The sequence below is a fragment of the Bos javanicus genome, chromosome 3 (genome assembly GCF_032452875.1).
Source record: "Bos javanicus breed banteng chromosome 3, ARS-OSU_banteng_1.0, whole genome shotgun sequence".
NCBI classification, from domain to species: domain Eukaryota; kingdom Metazoa; phylum Chordata; class Mammalia; order Artiodactyla; family Bovidae; genus Bos; species Bos javanicus.
The window spans coordinates 104,235,427-104,256,248 of NC_083870.1; the positions used below are offsets into that span (position 1 = coordinate 104,235,427).

General features: G+C 38.8%; 1 protein-coding gene across 6 annotated transcripts in view; it reads left to right on the forward strand.

Annotated features, from left to right (window-relative positions):
* Positions 1-19,774, forward strand: part of FOXJ3 (forkhead box J3) — a 126,514-nt gene extending 106,740 nt beyond the window's left edge. For all 6 annotated transcript variants that reach the window (XM_061412306.1, XM_061412304.1, XM_061412310.1 and 3 more), the window contains 6 exons: positions 1,810-1,984; positions 4,095-4,520; positions 5,756-5,857; positions 6,212-6,403; positions 16,350-16,457; positions 16,782-19,774. In XM_061412306.1, the coding sequence (XP_061268290.1) occupies positions 1,810-1,984; positions 4,095-4,520; positions 5,756-5,857; positions 6,212-6,403; positions 16,350-16,457; positions 16,782-16,897 (1,119 nt within the window). In that variant the 3' untranslated portion in view covers positions 16,898-19,774. The remainder of the gene's footprint in view (positions 1-1,809; positions 1,985-4,094; positions 4,521-5,755; positions 5,858-6,211; positions 6,404-16,349; positions 16,458-16,781) is intronic.
* The last annotated feature ends 1,048 nt before the right edge of the window (positions 19,775-20,822 follow it).

The following is a 20,822-nucleotide window of genomic DNA, read 5'->3' on the forward strand; positions in this document are numbered from 1 at the left end:
CTTTATAGAAACAGGTGACAGAAGTGGGAGCAGACAGGTCTGTTATTCCAGTACATGTAAGAGGGTTAAACTCCCCTGTTAAAAACTAGACATTGTAGACTACTTTTTTTTTCTCCTTCATTTAATAAGATAATCAGTCATCAAGAGCTCCTAAAGCAACAATACAATGTGAGCTTCTGGTTGGGCTTATCACGTATCCATAGATTGAGCCTTTAAGGACACAGTAAGGCTAAATGCACTGTGACAGTTTTGTTACTTATGCATACTGTATAAGCCAGATCACTATGGTGTCAGCTCCCTGGGTCCCACAGGATGACACTAAACCAAAGGAACCAGATGAGAAACCGTGCAAGTGATGGGTGCCTGTTGTGGAGGAGTAAATTCCATTCTGTACCTAAATTGTTACACAACTTGCAGCTGTACCTTAGAAAGTACCCCTCCCCCCACCCCCATTTGGGAACAAGGAGGTAGATGAGAAACCATCTCTTGGCAGATTCCTGCAAGTTAGAGAGATGGACTGCTTTCCTTCAAGTAGAAAAATGGATGAAAAATATCAGATAATAATTTGCTGCTTGTAAGGCCACTCATCATCCCTTGTTCTGGGGTAATCACAGGATTTTCAAAGGCCTAGATTATTCTGCCATTGAGACTCGCTTACATGGCCTGTGTGGAGACAACATTTAACGTCACCAGAGTGCCAGTTGGTGAAGCCATTGCCCTACACAAAATTCATATTTTTTCAGGTTATTGTAGACTCCTTGTGAGTATCATTTTGAAAGGCTCTATAAACTTACGGTCACTGAAAGTGAAAGTTGCTCAGTCGTATCTGACTCTTTGCGACCTCATGGACAGTATGTAGCCCACAGGCTCCTCTGTCCATGGGATTCTCCAGGCAAGAGCACTGGAGTGGGTTGCCATTCCATTCTCCAGGGGATCTTCCTGACCCAGGGATCAAACCCAGGTCTCCTGCATTGCAGGCAGATTCTTTACCATCTGAGCCACCAGGGAAGCCCACTTATAGTCACTGCTCATGTCTTATTTAATTTTGCAAAACACTAAAACATATGGTAGTTTGTCACTGCTTGATATAATCTTTAAGAGATATTGCTGACCATGTTTCATTAATTTTATTTCTAGTTGTGCTATTTTCAGAGATAATTCTTACTTTAGTGTTCATGGTACTCTTTTTCCCTTTCAGAGCTCAAGGCCCTGATCTGTTTTTCTCAGCATCTCCTTTGTCTTTTATCCTTCACTTCTCATTTCCCCTAAGTTTCATTTAAAAAAGAAAAATTTACCTACAAATGAAGAGTTAGATGAATTGAAGTTCCTTGTTTCTTTGGGCAGTGTCATACTACCTGACTCAGCAATACTCAACAGTATATTAAGTACTTAAAGGTTAATTGAATAAACAAATGAGAAATGTTAGTTTCAGAGTATAGTGCGTTTGAGATGAGATTGCTTCTGTGGAAATTGAGATGAAAATTTCACAGAAACTGGAAGAGTTCCAGGCTTGATTTATCACTTATTATGACCTTGGGAATCTCCTTTAATTCCTTTGAATACGTAACTCCTCCTGTGAAATGTGGAGATTGGATTAGATTTCTGTGATTCTTTAAGAGACAAGTTAATAATTTATGGTGTGCCCTTTATGTGTATACAATTTAATAGATGATAGGAAAGCCAAAGACAGGGAAGTTAATTCCTTTGGATTCTATTTTCAGTTCTAGTATTTTTAGTTACATATTTTATGTAACAAATCAATTTTGATATAAAGCTACTAAATTAGTAGGTTTTTTCTTTTCCTGTTAGGTGACAAGTCATCCAGAACCAGTCTCTCAGTCATTAACGCCTCAACAGCAGCCACAGTACAACCTTCCAGAACGAGACAAACAGTTACTTTTCTCAGAATATAATTTTGAAGATCTCAGTGCCTCATTTCGGAGCCTTTATAAGTCAGTTTTTGAGCAGTCACTTAGTCAACAAGGTGAGTTTTAATACTTTTTTGTTAATATTTTATTGAAATTTTTTAAAGAATTATTTTCAGATAACACTGTTATTTTTCCTTAATCTTAGAACATTACCATCATGATAAGGATTGAATGCCTTTTGCGCCTTTACTATAGTCTGTATATATAAGAAATCTATCTTGTCATACGTGCCTACCTCATTTGATTACTACTGATGTCCTGGAGCACTGTGGTAAAGAATTCTGACACTGCATTTATGGCATATGGGAAGGCCTGTCATGATTAGTTAGTGATGTCTAGCATGTGAAATGTTTTGAGTGGTAAATGTGGCATCACAAGAGTAGATGTTCCTTGCTTTTCTGTCCTGACTGCTGTTATCAAAGAGTTAGCTATTAGAGTATGGTAGCACCAAATCTGCGATTTCATGTATGACACTTACAAGTAAACATTGTAGTTGTCATTATTTTGTACAACATACTTAAATCAGATTTCATGCTAAAAGAGATACTGGTTGAGATGCAGTATTATATTTCAAACAAATACTAGATTGTTGCATTATTGTTGGGGTTTCCCAGGTGCATTTATGTATTAATGTCCTGTCAGCTGCTGGTTTAATCAGAGTCATATGATAGAATCAAGATGTCTCATTATTCGCCCATAGAACACCAGTCAGAAATTGTCGGGAACTCAAACATCAAAGCATTGCTTTGTTTGGCAGGTTAACTGTATTCCAGGTCAGAGAGTATACCTGTTCACAGCAGTAGACAAAATAGACAAAAATCCCTTCCTTTACATTTTAATACATATCACTGACAAATATTATGAAAGTTAATGTTATACATAAATATTACATATATTGGTGAGTATCCGTAGTTTGTATAGGAAGTTAGTTTTCTGGTTAAAGTAAGAGTCACGTGTTTTCTCAAATTTTATATTAAAATTTTTTTCCTATATAAGTACCAAAATAAAAAAACCCATGTAAGACTTTGCTAAGCAGATCCAGCTTTGCTGATCTCAGTACAAAAATACTGGCTTTGAAATATCAGTGGTAAGTTTCTCATGTTTGAGCCCAAGATGGCTAGAATCCTTACGACTAAGCAAAACAAATGAACAAACAACCAGCCATCTCTACTGCTCTGTTTCATTACTTTTATGGAACATTCTTGAGACAGACACAGTTTAGTGGCTTGTAATCCTAGCAACAACTCTTACGAAGCACGTACCATTGTCATCCTATTTATAATTGAGGTGATTGTGACTTGACGAGGTTAATAATGCTCCAGAGTTACAAGTGTATAAATTGTAGTGCAGAGATTTTAATTATTCTTTTCTGGCATTAAGAAATATGTAATCTTAACCCTTAAACTGCCATATTGGACTTAAAGTTTTTGGAGTAGTCAGAGAAAGAGATCAGAAATCAGTGAGCTTTATTTCTACTCTCCTCTTTTGCCGAAGGTCTTCAGACCTGTAGAGAGCCATCTTGAATGTGACTCAATACCTCTTCCTCTTTTCCCTTAACATTTAGTCATCTTCCAAGGGGCTTCCTTGGTGGTTCAGTCAGTAAAGAATCCGCCTGCAGTGCTGGAGACCTGGATCCCTGGGTTAGGAAGATCCTCTGGAGGAGGGCATGGCAACCCACTCCAATATTCTTGCCTGGAGAATCCCCATGGACAGAGCAGCCTAGAGGGCTGCAGTCCATGGGGTTGTAAAGAGTCGGACTTGACTAGTGACTAAGGACAGCACAGCACATCTTTCAAGACAACCCAGATATTGCCTTTTCAGGGAGGGCTTCTTTGTATTTCGATGCCCCTTACTAGGTAGAACAGGGAAGAAGAGATTCTGTATTCCCTCTGATTACTTTTGCTTTAGTACTTATAATGTTGACAAAATCTCCTCAAGTGTTTGTCTCTTCCCCTTGACCATGAACTATTGAGGACAGAGAATGATGTTTCTTCTCGGTAACCCCAGAGCCCAGGGTATGGTGGATATTACATCAGCATTTGTTCAACTGAACCAGAATTGCTTCCTGACAGCATATACTTTTGCTCTGTAAATAATTTTGCAAATGTCTGTCATAAAATACAACTGAAATCTGACCATCACTGATCTTGCTTTCTCTGTTCTCAGGTTTGATGAACATCCCTTCCGAATCTTCCCAGCAGTCCCACACTTCATGTTCGTATCAGCACTCTCCCAGCAGTACAGTGAGCTCTCACCCACACAGCAACCAAAGCAGCCTGACCAACAGTCACGGCAGTGGCCTCAACACCACGGGCAGTAATTCGGTTGCACAGGTCTCACTGTCACATCCCCAGATGCACACACAGCCGTCTCCACATCCGTCCCATCGACCGCATGGTTTACCGCAGCATCCACAGCGTCCCCAGCACCCAGCACCACACCCACAGCAACACAACCAGCTCCAGTCACCTCACCCCCAACACCCCTCTCCACACCAACACATACAGCACCATCCAAACCACCAGCATCAGACGCATCAGACGTTGACACATCAGGCGCCTCCACCCCCACAACAGGTATCCTGTAATTCTGGTAAGTTTTTGTCTTCTGACTTGTTGTGTTTGGCTGTGAATTCCAATCTTTTATCTGGGGCTTGTATATATTTTCTGTCTGTACTCATCTGTCTTCTTTTATGTTTCCTTGCTGTGGTCCTGTAGTTGTAAATCGTTTAATCCATAGATTAAACTGGATTATTGTCTTGATTACAGTTTATTAGTATAACATAAGCAAACTCAGCAACCCTTGCAGGTTTTGGTTTTTAACTCTTGCCCTTCTGGAAAATGAGCATTTTAAAGAAGAATGTAATGCACAGTCTGTCTGCAATCTATTGTGATTCAGTGTGGTATAGAATAAAGAGTATAGATTTGTGTCTGAAAGACCTGCATTTCAATCCTCATTATGACTCTTAGATCTTTGGTGCAGTAGCTCTTTTAGTCTTGTTATTTTTTTATCTATAAAAATAAAACAGCCCTGGTATACAGTGCTGTTATGAGGATCACATTGGGAATACAGATATAAAATGCCTAGTCTGGCATGTGTGCTTAGTCACTCAGTCATGTCCAGCTGAGCGATGCTGTGGACCATAGCCTGCCAGGTTCCTCTGTCTGTGGAATTCTCCAGGCAAGAATACTGGAGTGAGTAGCCATTCCCTTCTCCAGGGGATGTTCCCAACCCAGGGATCCAATCCTGGTCTCTTGGATTCCAGGCAGATTCTTGACTGCCTGAGCCACCAGGGAGGTCTAGTACTTTGTGTTTATGTATTTGGTGAATGTTCCTACTTTTTCTTTCTTCGCATATTCCTGCCAAGTGTTTCCTTTAGAATGATAGATTCATACCCTGAATTTTTTTTTTTTTTTTAAGTCTGCTGCTCATAAGATAGGTCTTGATGGTTTCTGGTGAGATGTTTAACTGACATAGCTCACAGACCAGGCAGTCTCTGCATTGCAGAACTCCAAAGGGTGCTATGGACTTCTGCAAGGTGAATGGGGCCTCTTGGAATTTTGCAGAATACAACTGGGTTCAATTCTTAGATACATCACAGTGGCCTTGTTAAGTTATGTCACCTCTAGGTTCAATTTCATTTATTTGTAAAGTGCAAAGAAATAATACCTTTCCTTCCTGTCTCACAGAACAGATTGCCCAACACAAGATATAGTGGGTTTGAATCCATTTGTAAAACTGGATTGGGATCATCCAATACCAGGAATAAGGCTAGCTCAAACTTTCGCTATCCAAGATTTATAATATTGTCAGTATTATTTTTATAGGTGTTTCAAGTGATTGGTATGCAACACTTGATATGCTCAAAGAAAGCTGTCGAATTGCCAGCAGTGTTAATTGGTCAGATGTAGACCTCTCACAGTTCCAAGGTGAGTATTGATTCCTTCTTCCTTATAACCAAATACACATGATCGTGTGTTTTTGAGTACACTGTAAGTTTCTTTGAAGTAAGCGTCTCCTTATGTAGTGTTTCTTTTACAGTTGGTAGTACGCTTAAAAACAACAATTTGTAAAATTCTTAATTAAGTCTTCTGGCCAGTTGATGTAGTAGATGGTCACAGACAAGAGATCTGAGGGAAATAAGAATCAGTCTTTGAATAATTTAGAAAATGTCATAAGCAAAAGATTACCAGTGGAAGTTTTGAGGGCTGGAAAAAAATTGCTGGTTTTTTTGCAATGTTTGCAGGACCATGCTAACAGTATTTTTAATGTTTTCCTCATAGGTTTGATGGAGAGTATGAGACAGGCAGATCTCAAGAACTGGTCTTTAGATCAGGTTCAATTTGCTGATCTCTGTTCTTCTCTTAATCAGTTCTTTACACAAACTGGCCTTATCCACTCACAGAGTAATGTTCAGCAGAATGTCTGTCATGGTGCCATGCATCCAACAAAACCTTCCCAGCACATTGGAACAGGTATGGCTTTAATTTTCTTCTTGATTTTCTCTTTTTCTCATTCATATTTAGTAACTATTTAGGGAAACTTGATATGTTGTTAATGATAGAAGTGATCCATTTATATCTTTTTATTTCTAAGAAATGAAATCAAGTAATTTAAGGTATATCTTAGAAAAAGTAAGATAAAAGAAACTATGTTTTTATCTCGTGATTTACTTGATTATTTTATTGTTTGTGGTCTTTAACCTTTCAAGTTACCAATCGAGAAAATGTCTTAAGGATATGTACATTTTAATTGTAATAAGAACATAGTTTTAAGGTGTTATCAATTTAAATTTGTAGAGACTTGCAATGAAAATCAACACATCTTTTATATCTTCTAAGAATGTTAAAATTAAAGTTAATTTATTTAAATAGTATATACATAATGGAAGTCTCATTTAAGTTTTACTCTGAACTCAAAATTTGTGCTCTGCATTTTTCATCTCACTTTCTTCTTTTATTCTTTCCCCTTATGGCCAATCTCATTTATTCTGTGAAATTGCGGTGCTTACACTTTTCTCAAATTTATATTCTGTTCTTTGTATCCAGGTTCTTTCTCTCTTCATCTTAATTTCTTGATGTCTTTTATCTCCAAGTTGACTTCTTTCCTGTTTGTTGTCTTGTTTTAAAACTTGATGCTGAAAAGCCCTCTCTTTCTATCCTGAGTTGCTTCATTCAGTTGTTATCCTAGCTTATTTCACATACTTGATCTTTCCATATTCTCTAGAACCCTAGTCCTTTTTGTGAATCTTCATTTCTGTGTCTTTTTTTTTTTTTTTCAGTTTATTTTTTAATTGAAGGGAATTGCTGTACAGAATTTTGTTGTTTTCTGTCGAACCTCAACATGAATCAGCCATAGGCATACATATATCCCCTCCCTCTTGAACCTCCCTCCCATCTCCCTCCCCATCCCACTCCTCTAGGTTGATACAGAGCGCCTGTTTGAGTTTCCTAAGACATAAGCAAATTCCCATTGGCTATCTATTTTACATATGATAATGTAAGTTTCCGTGTTACTCTCTCCATACATCTCACCTTCTCCTTCCCTCTCCCCATGTACAAAAGTCTGTTGTTCTCTATGTCTGTTTCTCCATTGTTGCCCTGTAAATAAAGTCTTCGGTACCATTTTTCTAGATTCCATATATTTGCGTTAGTATATGATACTTATCTTTCTCTTTCTGACTTACTTCACTCTGTATAATAGGTTCCAGGTTCATCTACCTCATTAGAACTGACTCAAATGTGTTCCTTTTTATGGCTGAGTAATGTTACATTATTCAGTAATTAAGTCTACTGAAGCCACTTAGCAGCAGCAGCAGCAGCAGCAGTGTTACGTTGTGTATGTGTACCACAGCTCCTTTATCCATTCATCTGTCAGTGGACATCTAGGTTGCTTCCATGTTCTAGCTATTGTAAATAGTGCTGCAGTGAACACTGGGGTACATGTGCCTTTTTCAGTTTTGGCTTCTTCAGGGTGTATGCCTATGAGTGTGATTGCTAGGTCATATGGTCGTTTTATGTATCTATACACATCACATTTATCTGTTCATCTGTTAATAAACACTTGGGTTGCTTCCATGTTTTAGCTATTGTAAATAGTGTTGTGTGAACATGAAAGTACAAATATTTTCTAGGCCCTGCTTTCAGTTATTTTGGGTATATACTCAGAAGTGGAAATGCTGGATCCTGTGCTAATTCTTATGTTTCATTTTCTGAGAAACCATCATCCTGTTTTTCATAGCAACTGTACCATTTTACATTCCCACTAACAGTCAGTAAGGGCTCTAGTTCGTCTACATCCTTGCCAACATTTGTTATTTTCTCTTTTTTTTTAATAGTAGCTATTTCAGTGGGTGTGTGGTGGAGTCTCATTATAGTTTTGATTTGTATGATTAATGATGTTGAGCATCTTTTCATCTTATTGGCCATTTTTTTTATCTTCTTTGGGAAATGTTCTTTGCCCATTTTTTGATCAGGTTTGTTTTTTTGTTGCTGAGTTTTAGGAATTCTCTGTATTTGTGGATATTAACTCCTTATGAATTATAAGATTTACATATATTTTCTCCCATTCTTTTGTTTTCTTTTTTACTGTGTTGTTAGTGGGTTTTTTCTTTTGTTGTGTATACCTTCAGTATAATATCCAAGAAATCATTGTCAAATTCAATGTCATGAAGCTCTATTAAAAGAGTTTTAAAGTTTTAGGTCTCACATATAAGTCTAACCATTTTGAGTGAATTTTGTATATGGTTAATATAACAGCCCAATTTCATTCTTTTGTATGTGTGTATACAGTTTTCCTGTTACCATTTGTTGAAAAGACTGTCTTTTGCTCCATTGAATGGTCTTAACACCTTGTCAGAAATCATTCAACTAAATATATATGTGTTGCTGGATTTTTTATTCTGTTCCATTGGTCTTTATGCCAGTACATTGTCCAACTATGGTATCTTTGTAGTAAGTTTTGAAATAAATGTGATGGAACTCTGCTTAATGTTATGTGGCAGCCTGGATGGGAGGGGAGTTCAGGGGAGAATGGATACATGTATGTGTGTGGCTGAATCCCGTCACTGTTCATCTGAAACTATCACAACATTGTTAATCAGTTGTATTGCAATACAAAATAAAAAGCTCAAAAACAACAGAAAAAGAAGTATGAGTCTACCAGCTTTATTCTTCTTCTGGATAGTTCTGACTGTTCAAGGTCTTTTGAGATTCCATATGAATTTTAGGATGGGATTTTCTATTTCTACAAAGGTCATTGAGATTTTTTATATGGATTACATTGAATCTGTAGATTGCTTTAACATATTAAGTCTTGAAGTCCATGAACATGACGTGTGTGTCTATGTCATCTTTAATTTTTTTTCATCAGTGTGTTGTAGTTTTCATTGTACAAGTTTTTAATCTCTGTAAGTAAGTTAATTTATTCCTAAGTATTTTATTCTTTTTGATGTCACTGAAAATGGGATTTATTGTTATTTCCTTTTCAGATTGTTCATATATAGGAATCTGGTTGAATTTTTCATGTTGACTTTGTATCCTGCTATTTTGCTGAATTCATTTCTTATAACAGTTTTTTTGTGTGTAATCTTTAGGGATTTTTCCACATGAAATTCTATCTGTGAACAGAGATAAATTTACTTCTTCCTTTTCTGTTTGGATGCCCTTTGTCTCTCTTTCTTGTCTAATTACTCTGGCTAGGATGTCCAGGACTGAGTTGAATAGAAGTGGTGAAAGTGGACATGTTTGCTTTGGCCTTAATAATAGTAGCGGAAAACTTTTCAGTCTTCTATTGTTGAATATGTTTGTTGTGGGATTTTCATACATGGCTTTTATTATGTTGAAGTGATTTCTTTCTATTCCTGATTTGTTGAGTGTTTTTATCATGAAAGGGCTTCCCTGGTGGCTCAGACGGTAAAGAATCTCCCTGCAATGCAGGAGATGTGGGTTTGATCCCTGGATTGGGAAGATCCCATGGAGAAGGGAATGACTACCCACTCTAGTATCCTTGCCTGGAGAATTCCATGCAAAGAGGAGCCTGGCAGACTACATCCCATGGGGTTTCAAAGAGTCAGACACAACTAAGCAACTAACACCTTCACACTTTTATCATAAAAGGTGTTGACTTTTGTCAAATGCTTTTTCTGCATCAGTTGAGATGATTGTGAGGGCTTTCCCCCCTTCATTCTGTTAATGCGGTTATATTACACTTATCGGTTTTAGTTCTTCTTCAAATATGTGGTAGAATTCACCCATGAAGCCATCAGACCCTGGGATTTTATTTGTACAGGTTTTGTTTTTTTTATGTATTGAATCTTCTTACTCATTATAGGTCTGTTCAGGTTTCTTCTTTTTTCATTATTCACTTTTTGTTGATTTTGTGTTTCTAGTAATTTGTCTGTTTCATCTAGGGTGTCCTGTTTGTTGGTATACAGTTATTAAAAGAGTTCTCATTCTTTTGATTTCCGTAGAATCAGTAGTAATGTTACTATTTTCAGTTCTCATGTTAATAATTTGGATCTTTCTTAGTCCATTTAGTTAAAGCGTTGTCAGCTTTTTAGTTTTTAATCTGAAGAACCACCTTCTGGTGTTAACAGATTTTTCTGCAATGTTTTACTGTTCTCTGTCTCATTTATCTCTGCTCTAACCTGTACTACTTCTTCTGTCTGCTGGCTTTGGGTTTGGTGTCTTCTTTTTGTAGGTCTGTTTTTTAATGTAAGTCTTTATAGCTATAAATTTCTGTCTTAAAACTGCTTTTGCAGTTTCCTATAAGTTTTGGTATGTTGTTTTTGTTTGTATTATCTCTTAAGTATATTCTGACTTTCCTTGTGACTTCTTTTTAATCCATTGGTTAAGTGTGTTATTTAATTTCCACAAATTGATAATTTTCCAGTTTTACTTCTGTTTTTGATTAATTTGTCCCACTGTGGTCAGAGAAGACACTTTGTATGGTATCTATCATTTAAAATCTATTGAGGGACTTCCCTGGTGGTCTAGTGGCTAAGACTCCACGCACTGTATGCAGAGGGGCCCAAGTTCAATCCTTGGTCAGGGAACCCATATGCCACAACTAGGACTGAAGATCTTCCATGCAATAGCTAAGACCTGCTGCTTCAGTCGTTTCCGACTGTGCGACCCCATAGACAGCAGCCCACCAGGCTCCGCCATCCCTGGGATTCTCTAGGCAAGAACACTGGAGTGGGTTGCCATTTCCTTCTCCAATGCATGAAAGTGAAAAGTGAAAGTGAAGTCGCTCAGTCGTGTCCGACTCTTAGTGACCCCATGGACTGCAGCCCACCAGGCTGCTCCGTCCATGGGGTTTTCCAGGCAAGAGTACTGGAGTTGAGTGCCATCTAGTTCAGCCAAATAAATAAATATTTTTTAGAAATCTGTTGAGACTTGATTTGTAGCCTAACATGGTTTATTCTGGAAAGTAACTGATGCACTTGAGAAGAATGTTTATGCTGTTATTGTTGGGTAAAATGTTCTATATATGTCTAGTAGATCTAGTTGGCTTATTGTGTTAAATCCTCTGTTTGCTTATCTTCTGTCTGGTTGTTCTATCTATTATTGAAATAATGGGTATTTAAGTCTCCAACTATAATTGTAGAGCTGTTTATTTCTCCTTTCAATTCTGTTGTGCTCCATGATTTTTGCAGCCTGTTATTAGGTGCATAAATGTACATAAACAATTATAAATGTTTATAATTGTTCTGTCTTCTTGCTATTTTGCACCTTTTGTTGATATATAATATCCTTTAGAGGGAGTAGGACTTTACAAGATATCTCTTATAACCTTTTTTGGTTTAAAGTCTTTTGTCTGTTATTAGTACAGCAGTCTCTGCTCTCCTTTGGTTGCTGTTTGCATGGAATATCTTTTCATCCTTTCACTTTCAATCTGTTTGTGTCTTTGGATCTCAAGTGAGTCTCTTATAGTCAGCATATGGTTGGATCATGTGTTCTTATCCATTCTGCCAGTCTCCATCTTTTGATTGAGAGGTTTGATCTGTTTATATTTAAAAGAATTATTGATAAGGAGTGACTTTTATGTTTTACTATTTCTTTGCTATTCCTTGTGGCTTTTTTTTGTCCCTTATTTCCTGCATTACTGTCGTCTTTTGTGTTTAGTTGATTTTTTGTAGTGAAATGTTTAAATTCCTTTCTCATTTCTTTTTGTGTATATTCTGTAGCTGTTTCTTTGTGGTTACCATGGCAACTGAGTTTAACATTCTAAAATTACAACACACTAATTTGAATTTATATCAGTGTAACTTCTGTAACATATGAAAACTCTGTTCCTTTTCATCTTCACCTCTGCCTCTGTTGGTTGTCAGTGTCTCAGAATTACATGATCCTACATTGTATGCCCAAAACATACACTGATAATTATTTTAAATGTGTTAGTCTCTTAAATTATGTATAAAATATGTGAAGCTGCAAGCCAAAGTTACAGTAATATGAACTTTTATACTAACAGCTTTTAGAAACATATTAGCATCTTAAATCATATATAGAACAAAAAGTGGAGTTAAAAATCATTGTTATGATAATGCTGTCTCCATAATTGCCCATGTATTTACCTTTATTGAGATCTTTATTTTTTCTTATGGCTTTAAGTTACTATTTAGTGTCCTTTGATTTCTTCCTGCAAGACTCTCTTGACCACTATCTTCCAGGACAGGTCTAACAGTAACAAACTGCCTTAGCTTTTACTCATCTGGGAATGTCTTAATTTCTGCCTCACTATTGAAAGTACTCTTTTACCAGCTGTAGGATTCTTTGTTGACAGTTTTTTTTTTTTTTTGGGTCTCTTTTGGCACTTTGAATAGATTGACCTTCTGGCCTCTGAAATTTCTGATGAGGAATATGCTTATTGTCTTAATTGAGGATCCCTTGTATGTGACAAGTCACTTCTTTCTTGCTGCTTTCAAAATTCTCTCTTTATCTTTGGCTTTTGAAAATGTGCTCACAATGTGTCTTGGTGTGGGTTCCTCTGACTTGATCTCACTTGGAGTTCATTGAACTTCCTGGATGTTTATATTCCTGTCTTCCATCAAATTTGGAAGGTTTTCACCTATAATGTGTTCAGATAGTCTTTCTACCCCCTTTTCTCTCTCTTCTTCTGGAACTCCCAGAATGCATAATTGGGCTGCTTGCTAGTGTCTGACAGGTCCCTTAGGCTCTATTTGCTTTTCTTCAGTCTTTTTTCTTTCTGTTAATCTGTCTCAGTAATTTTCATTGTCCTATCCTCTCTTCAAGCCTGTTGATTGTTTTCCTGTGCCTACTCAGGTCTTCTTGAGTCCCATCCACTATTGTCCTGTCAGAGGGGCCAGACATCTCTTATGGATTCTCTCTTGACTGAGATCCTGGATTATTTTCTTAAAACCCTTTGTTCCTAGACTTCTGTGGTCATTTCTTTTTGATCCTTGATCAAAAGGATCATTTGTTCTGGATCTGTTGTGTTCTGGTTTTTGTTGTTGCTCAGTCGTGTCTGACTCTTTGCAACCCCATGGACTGTGGTACACCAGACTTCTGTCCTTCACTGTCTCCCAGAGTTTGCTCAGACTCATATGTCCATTGAGTCAATGATGCCATCCAACCATCTCATCCTCTTTCACACCCTTCTCCTCCTGCCCTCAATCTTTTCAAATCTCAGGGTCTTTGAGTGGGCTCTTTGCATCAGGTGGCCAGAGTATTGAAACTTCACCATCAGTCCTTCCAATGAATATTCAGGACTGATTTCCTTTAGGATGGATTGGTTTGATCTCCTTGCAGCCCAAGGGACTCTCAAGAGTCTTTTCTAACACCACAATTCAAAAGCATCTATTCTTCAGCACTCAGCTTTCTTTATAGTCCAGCTCTCACATCCGTACATGACTACTGGAAAAACCATAGCTTTGACTAGACAGACCTTTGTTGGCAAAGTAATGTCTGTGCTTTTTAATGTGTCTAGGTTGGTCATAGCTTTTCTTCCAAAGAGCAAGCGTCTTTTAATTTCATGGCTGCAGTCACCATCTGCAGTGATTTTGGAGCCCAAGAAAATAAAGTCTGTCACTGTTTCCCCATCTATTTCCCATGAAGTGATGGGACTGGATGCCATGATCTTAGATTTTTATTTGTTCCCAATTACTCTCTGACCTTGTCTTCTTTTCCCTTCCCCTCCTGTCACACCCCTGCTTCTGCACTGCTGGCCTCCCTACTGTTACTTGAACACTCTGGACACACACCACCTACCTCAGGGCCTTCACACTTGCTCTTTCCTCTGTCTTGAGTGACTTCCCCAGATAGACACATGACTCAAGTTTTTCCCTAAAAAAGCACCTATTCAAGTGATGACTTCCCTGATCATCTTACTTTAAATAACACCTACTGTTCGGCACTCCTTTTCCCCCTCCTTGCCTTGTTTTTCTCCATAGTGTATATAATGTACTATTTATTTTCCTCCCTTCCTCCCATCTTCATCCTTCCCAATAATCTGAAAACAAGTTCCACAAAGGCTGGGAATTTTATTTTTCGTTTATTCTTATTAGCACAAATACTTCTTAAATGAATGAATGGTCATTCAACAAAAGTCTGCTTTCAAAAAACACGTTTTGTGATTAGATTTGTTGTTGAAATATAGTTGATTTGCAATATTAGCTTTAGGTGTGAAGTACAGTGTAGATTTTTAAATTCTTATGACTACATTCTAAATATTATAGGATCTCAGAAATCTTTAGAAGCTGCTTTATAAGTTAATTTCTTGCTTAGAAAGTCCAACTACACTCTCATTGTTCAGTCTGTAATGAGAACATGGAGGTGGGGGGAGATGAGAAGTAATGAGAATCTCTACATGAAAATAAAAGTGTTAAGAATGTGACAGTTTCAAAAAGTTAAGGCCATTTGTTTAATTTGGGTGTCAGTTTATGCCCATCGTCTTGTTTATTTTCATGATTCTTCTCTAATTCTCACCTGTCTCCTCCTTTACTCAGAGGAGTGAAGCCCCGTAGCCTGATTCAACCTTAAGAAAGAACATGAGCCACAAATGTGAAGGCTGGTCAGCACTTGGCAGAACTTTTTCTCCTGCAAAAATATACTAGAGCTATAACTTCATATAACTTTTCTCTTCTTCTGAAGTCTTCCGTATGGCAGATTGGTCAAAGACCTCAGTTCTGACTTTAAACTTTTCTATAAAAAAGCATGTCATCTTGGGAGGCGGTAGCTGGAAGTCAGAAGTCTTGGGTTGTCTCCCTGGTTCTTTCCCATCTTCTCTCATCTCACTTCCTCACCTACATGAACAGAAGTAGGGCTGGGTTAGATTATCTCTGAGACTGTCTCAAGCTTGGACAGTCTGACTTTCCAGTGGCAGGTGGAGACTCGGAGTGGCCAAAGATAGTGTGCCCTACCTTGAATACAAAAGGAAGACTTTTCTTCTCCTTCTGTTTTCTCTGGGGAAATGATCACTGTTTCCTAGTTTGATTACGGTATTCCTAGAGTGCAAGTGTAGTCTGTGTGAAACACCAGCGTACCTTAGGGGAAAAGCCTTTCCAGGATTCCAGATGTTTCATAATGTAAAACCGATGTTACCATGGTTCTTCCCCAGGAGTTATTGTGGGTGCCTGTGTGATGTATCCTCCCCTCCCTTTCTGTTTTGCATTAGGATGCAGTATAATTGACATTTTACAAGAATAACAAGAGCTGTTATTCTTGATGACTGCTGTCAATGAAAGCATATTAATATAAGAACCTTCTGAAATGCTATTTAAATAAGATCTATATTTTCCATCTGCACACTTCTAAATAATACATTGTTAATCACTTTGGAGGTGGCTCTTTTACTTCATATAATAAATCTTTCCTATCATTTTGTGCCTTCAGTCACTTTGTTAATCAGGTTGTGTGCACTTAGGTCTGCTTTCAGGATAAGAAAATCAGGGCAGTAGAGACAGCTGTTACTGGAAAGAACCTGTGAATTAGAGCTGAATTGTAGCCCTAGCCTCTGTCAAACTGATGTGTCTTTGGACAAGTCAGCTCAACCTTCTGAGCGTCAGTTGCCTCATCCATAAAATGGGATAATCCCTGTCTTGCCTTCATTGTGGGCCTAGAGGGAGACTCAGATGAACTAACGGATATGAAAATGCTTAAGAACTATGATAAGGTATGTAACAACAATAGACATAATTGGCCTGCAAGCTTCCAGAGAATTAGAGACAGTGCCAGAATTAGTACCAGGGTATCCACCCATCCCGGCACCCTGTCTGAAAATCCAGCATTACCTCTGGCAGAGTTTTAGCATCCAGAAGGAGACATTCTCCCTTCTGTTTTCATCTTCACTTAACCTGCTTAATTTAGTTTTAGGTAACAATTCTATTAAGATTTTTATGCTTGATTGTTTTACTTATGGTAATAGGTTTTCCTTCTTTGTTCTTTTCAATCTGATTAGGAAATCTGTACATAGACTCCAGGCAAAATCTCCCTCCTTCAGTGATGCCGCCCCCTGGTTATCCTCACATCCCACAGGCACTCAGCACTCCAGGAACAACGATTGCAGGTAATTTGAGGCGTGATGTGTTGGGGTTGGTGCTCAGAGTTTAATACTGAAGGGCTTTTTTAGCTTTCCCAGCAGTGAATGAAGCTACCTCAGGAGGGAGTGAACTCCCTGTTTCAGAGAGAGGGGTGGGGTGCAGAATACGTATAAAATGAGGATCATTTATAGAGAGACTTTTCATTTATAGAGATCATTTATGTAGAGACTTGAGGGTGGATGAGTGAGAGCATGTGCGTTGAGTTTCTGGCATGAAGGAGTGTTCAGTAGGTGTTTGTTTCGTCTTCCTTCCTTCTCTCGCGAGTCACTGCTGATGTTGGTTCCTTCCAGGCCATCACGGAGCCATGAGCCAGCAGCACATGATGCCTTCCCAAGCCTTCCAGATGCGGCGCTCTCTGCCTCCAGATGACATCCAGGATGACTTTGATTGGGATTCAATTGTGTAGAGCTTGTTTCTCAAGGCTCCAGACCCAGTGTCACCTTTCTGTGCAGTGGAAGGGAAAGGTTTAAGAGAATCCAGTGGAGAAAACAAAGTTGCTAATCATTTTACCAATGTTATCAAAATTTTTTTTGAAGACAATCAAGATTTTAGCTGGATGACTTACTGCTTTTATCTGACCCAGACGAGTACTACATGTTTGTCTCCCTGCCAGCTGCCCTATGTAGCTCCTAACTGTTGTGTGATTTGAACGGCTTTTGCATATTGTGTCAGTTTGATGTTGACCACAAGTGCCAGACTGATTTTTCAGACAGAGCCTGTTTTGCTGCAAGCAGTTTATAGATGCATATGTATAAGTATGTGTACAAACATTACTAAAAGGCTTCAGTTTTTTTCTAATTGGATTATTGTGTCTTGAGAAGAAAGTTACTGTGAGTTTTTATTCCTTGTTAGGCTATTTTATGCAGAATGCTTTTAACTGATGTAGGCAACTGAAAGGAAATAGATTTTTTTCAAAGCCCAGTTCCCCTTATTTAAAATCTTTTTTGGAAATGTGAGTATTAAGTTCTCCTTAGTAAGTCATAGAGAACCCAGAGTTTGATACTCTCCAAACAATCTAAAGGGGCACGTTGTTCCCGAGTAGCAGGAAGGACTGACCGGATGTTTTTTGATGCCTGGGGGATTCTAGAGTTCATGTTATACCTTGTCAGCATCTGTTTTTCTAAGTCTGCACTGTCTGCCAGTTCTAAATGTGTTTGATTGATTAGAATCTGGGCATTCTTGGCTTTTTAAACAAATCAGTGTCTCCACATTCACTTACGTATTTATTATTCAAAAGTGTTATTTTAATATTTATTGCTATCTTCTGTGAATGCCCAACTCCTGTTGGGTTCATTAAGAAGAAATGCAGTGTCTGCAAGCACAGAATTAGTTTTCTTGATAAGAGTTTACAGACAAGACAATCAGAGAGAGATTGTGTCTTTCTCTTTGTCATTATTCCTGCCTTGTGAGTATATTCTCTATCTTTGCGTTTCTGCTGATTGAGACATTAGCTCAGTAAGATTTTCTGGAATTTGAATCTGAGCTCATTTGGGCTACAGAACAGCAGGGCAGTGCTTATCAAGCAGCTTTCCCCCATTCTCTTTCCATTTAGGGAGCGCTGAGAGGAGCGTAGAGCCACACGTGGGTTCTGTGTGCCTCACTCTCCAGTGCAGTAACTGTCGCGTGGCCTGCTGTTTCTGTTGTCCTGTGTGCCTGTGTATGCATGCCGTTTGGTTCCTTTCTTTGAATGCAGCCTGCATCTTAGGATTTTTTGTTAGTTTGGTTTTTTTTTTGTTTTATATCACAGTTATTTTGCATGGATTGATTGTCTTAGTTTTATAATGAAACTGAGAGAAATGAGATTTCTTTTTTCAATGAATAGATTTTGAATTGGTTCTTTAGACCAAAAACAGATTTTTTTTTCTTTCAGTTCTAATGGTGAAATAAAATGTTCCATGAAATCAAGGAGTACTAACTGCTCACTGGTTGCTCTTTAGCATTACTAGTCTCTGTCAGCCATGCCTAAGTCACTTTAATTACCCTTACTGATTCTGTGATTGAGTAATCTCTACTTGGACTAAGCAAAACATCTTTATTTCTCTGTGTGTATGTGAGAGTGTTCGTGAACGTCTGTGGGTATTTTTTTAATGGAGTGTTGCCTTGAATGAATTACTGGGAAGCCAGCCATGGTAAGGGCTGGTGAGGGTGGGGAGAAAGGAAGGGCTCTATGTTCCTGTTGTTTGGACCCTGCTTGGCATGGGAAAGGAAATTCAGTTCCAGCCCCTTGGATCAGTAAAAATCGGGGGATTCTGGAAAGGCAGCCAATAGGCCCCTCTTAGATGGATCAGAGGCAAGATGAGATAGCGGCCTGCAGAGAAAAAGCTTGGAAAAAAGGGGGAGGGTGATTCTTAGTCTGCTCAAGTCACTGTTCTCTAGATACCAAAATAGCTGTTTTGAATCTTTAAATCGTGTGGGTAGCAATGTGCACTTTAAACAATTTGAGTATTGGAATGCAGTAGCTTATACTGAGTGATTCAGATAGAAACCACTGATGAAGATTTTACAAATTGTGTGAAGCTAATTTCCCATTCAGCAATCATTTACTGATGTGCAGTGATACAGATTTTTGTGAGAATTTAAACTTAGCATGAATGGCCCTGGAGGCAGAGCCTCCACCCAGACCCATCCCACTCTAGTTAATGCACAGGACTGGGCAGCCCAGGACGGGCTTCCTGGCAGGTCCGGCCAGCACAGCTACCTGGCGAGGTGCACCGCGTCCCTCTAGTGGCTGTCTCAGTGGGTAGTTGTTAATGCAAAGCAAGTTCTGTCTTGGGCTTAAATTGACTGAAGACTTGGGGAAAAGAATCAAATGCATATAATCAAATGGGGGCACTCTGTCCAGGAGAATAATCCGACTGGCATTTGTGGCAGTTTTTGAAATGTAAATGTATTCATGTGTGTTTTTGTAAATACGTGTCTCTCAGATGTCCTTTGAAGTGGGAGGGAATCAATCTGGGGATTATTTCAAATGGAATAGAGTATTTTGATATTGTTCATTCAGAGGGTGACGTGTACATATCTATATTGTATATATGTGATGAAATGCATTGGCTTTCTGTGCACACACAGTCTGCTCTCTGTACTGCTGTTGGCCAGTCAGTGTTTTAATGTTTCTACAGTTTTGCTATTGCACGATTTCATATTTTGCCTCTATGATGAACGGCACCCATTCTTTGTAACTGTTTAGTGCTGTAAAGAAATATTCCAAGTGTCATTAGGATTGTTGCTGCCAGAAGTGATATGCATGAATGGCACTTAAAATAAATATATTATGTTAACTCTATTTACACCACCAGTGGGTCTGTGTCATTTGCTGCAGTTGAGGGAACAAGACTGGAGCTAGTGCAGAAGCAGAAAGCCTGCAGTCTGTCCTTCCTTGGAGTCTCGGAGATCGTGTCCCACATATTGCTATCTCAGAACAGTCATTGCTGCTGTTTACTGACCATCTCACTTGCTCTGTGAACTTGGGAAAATTATTTCCTTTCTCTCAGCCTCATTTTCCTCATTTACAGTTCCTATAAAGTGAGAATAATGCCTGCCTCCTAGAGTTGTAGAGGGATTAAATTAATTAAGGCATTTAGAACAGTACCCGGAACATAAAAAGTACTCAGTATGTGCCAGGTGCTATGCTAAGTAGACCCTGTTATCATCATCTTACCTGTGGGAACAACTCACACAGAGGTGTGAAGGCATCCCCAGATCCTTTGTTGACAAGAGGTAGAGCTAAGGTTTGAATCCAGATCTTTTGACTCCAACCTCATGTTCTCTTAACACCATCCACATTACTCCAGGGGAATTCCCCCGGACCCTAGTCTTGCCCCCAGCACTGCCTTCCCAGAGAGCTCCTTCCAAAAGGTGAAAGTGGAGCTTCTTAATATCTGTGGAGCCCAGAGTGTCAGGCATTCCCCTGCGAAATCCAGAGATGAGAAACCCACAGTTCCTGTCTGTAGGGGGTGCAGACTTCCCATGACAGGGAGCAAATGCCAACACGAGGACACTGCCCAGGGAAGCTACTCTGAAGGTGCCACCTGGCAGGAAGATTCTGGGGGTGAGCAGTTAGGTCATACTGAGGCTGGGGCATTGGCTTAGGGAAAACTTGGAGTGGGTATGGGCTATTTTGAGTCCTTGTAGGGTCCTAGATAGACAGGGAAGGCATTTCCATTTATATCACTATGCTGAGCCAGGCTGGGAAGCTAGAGTAGCATGGAGAAGGGGTGGGGTTGAAGCTAGAGAAGTGGCGGATTGCTAGTTAAGAGCCAAGCACCAGCGATTCTATGGGATGAGTGGTAGTGTCCCAACCTGATGATGGAAGCATGCTCGATGACACTGAT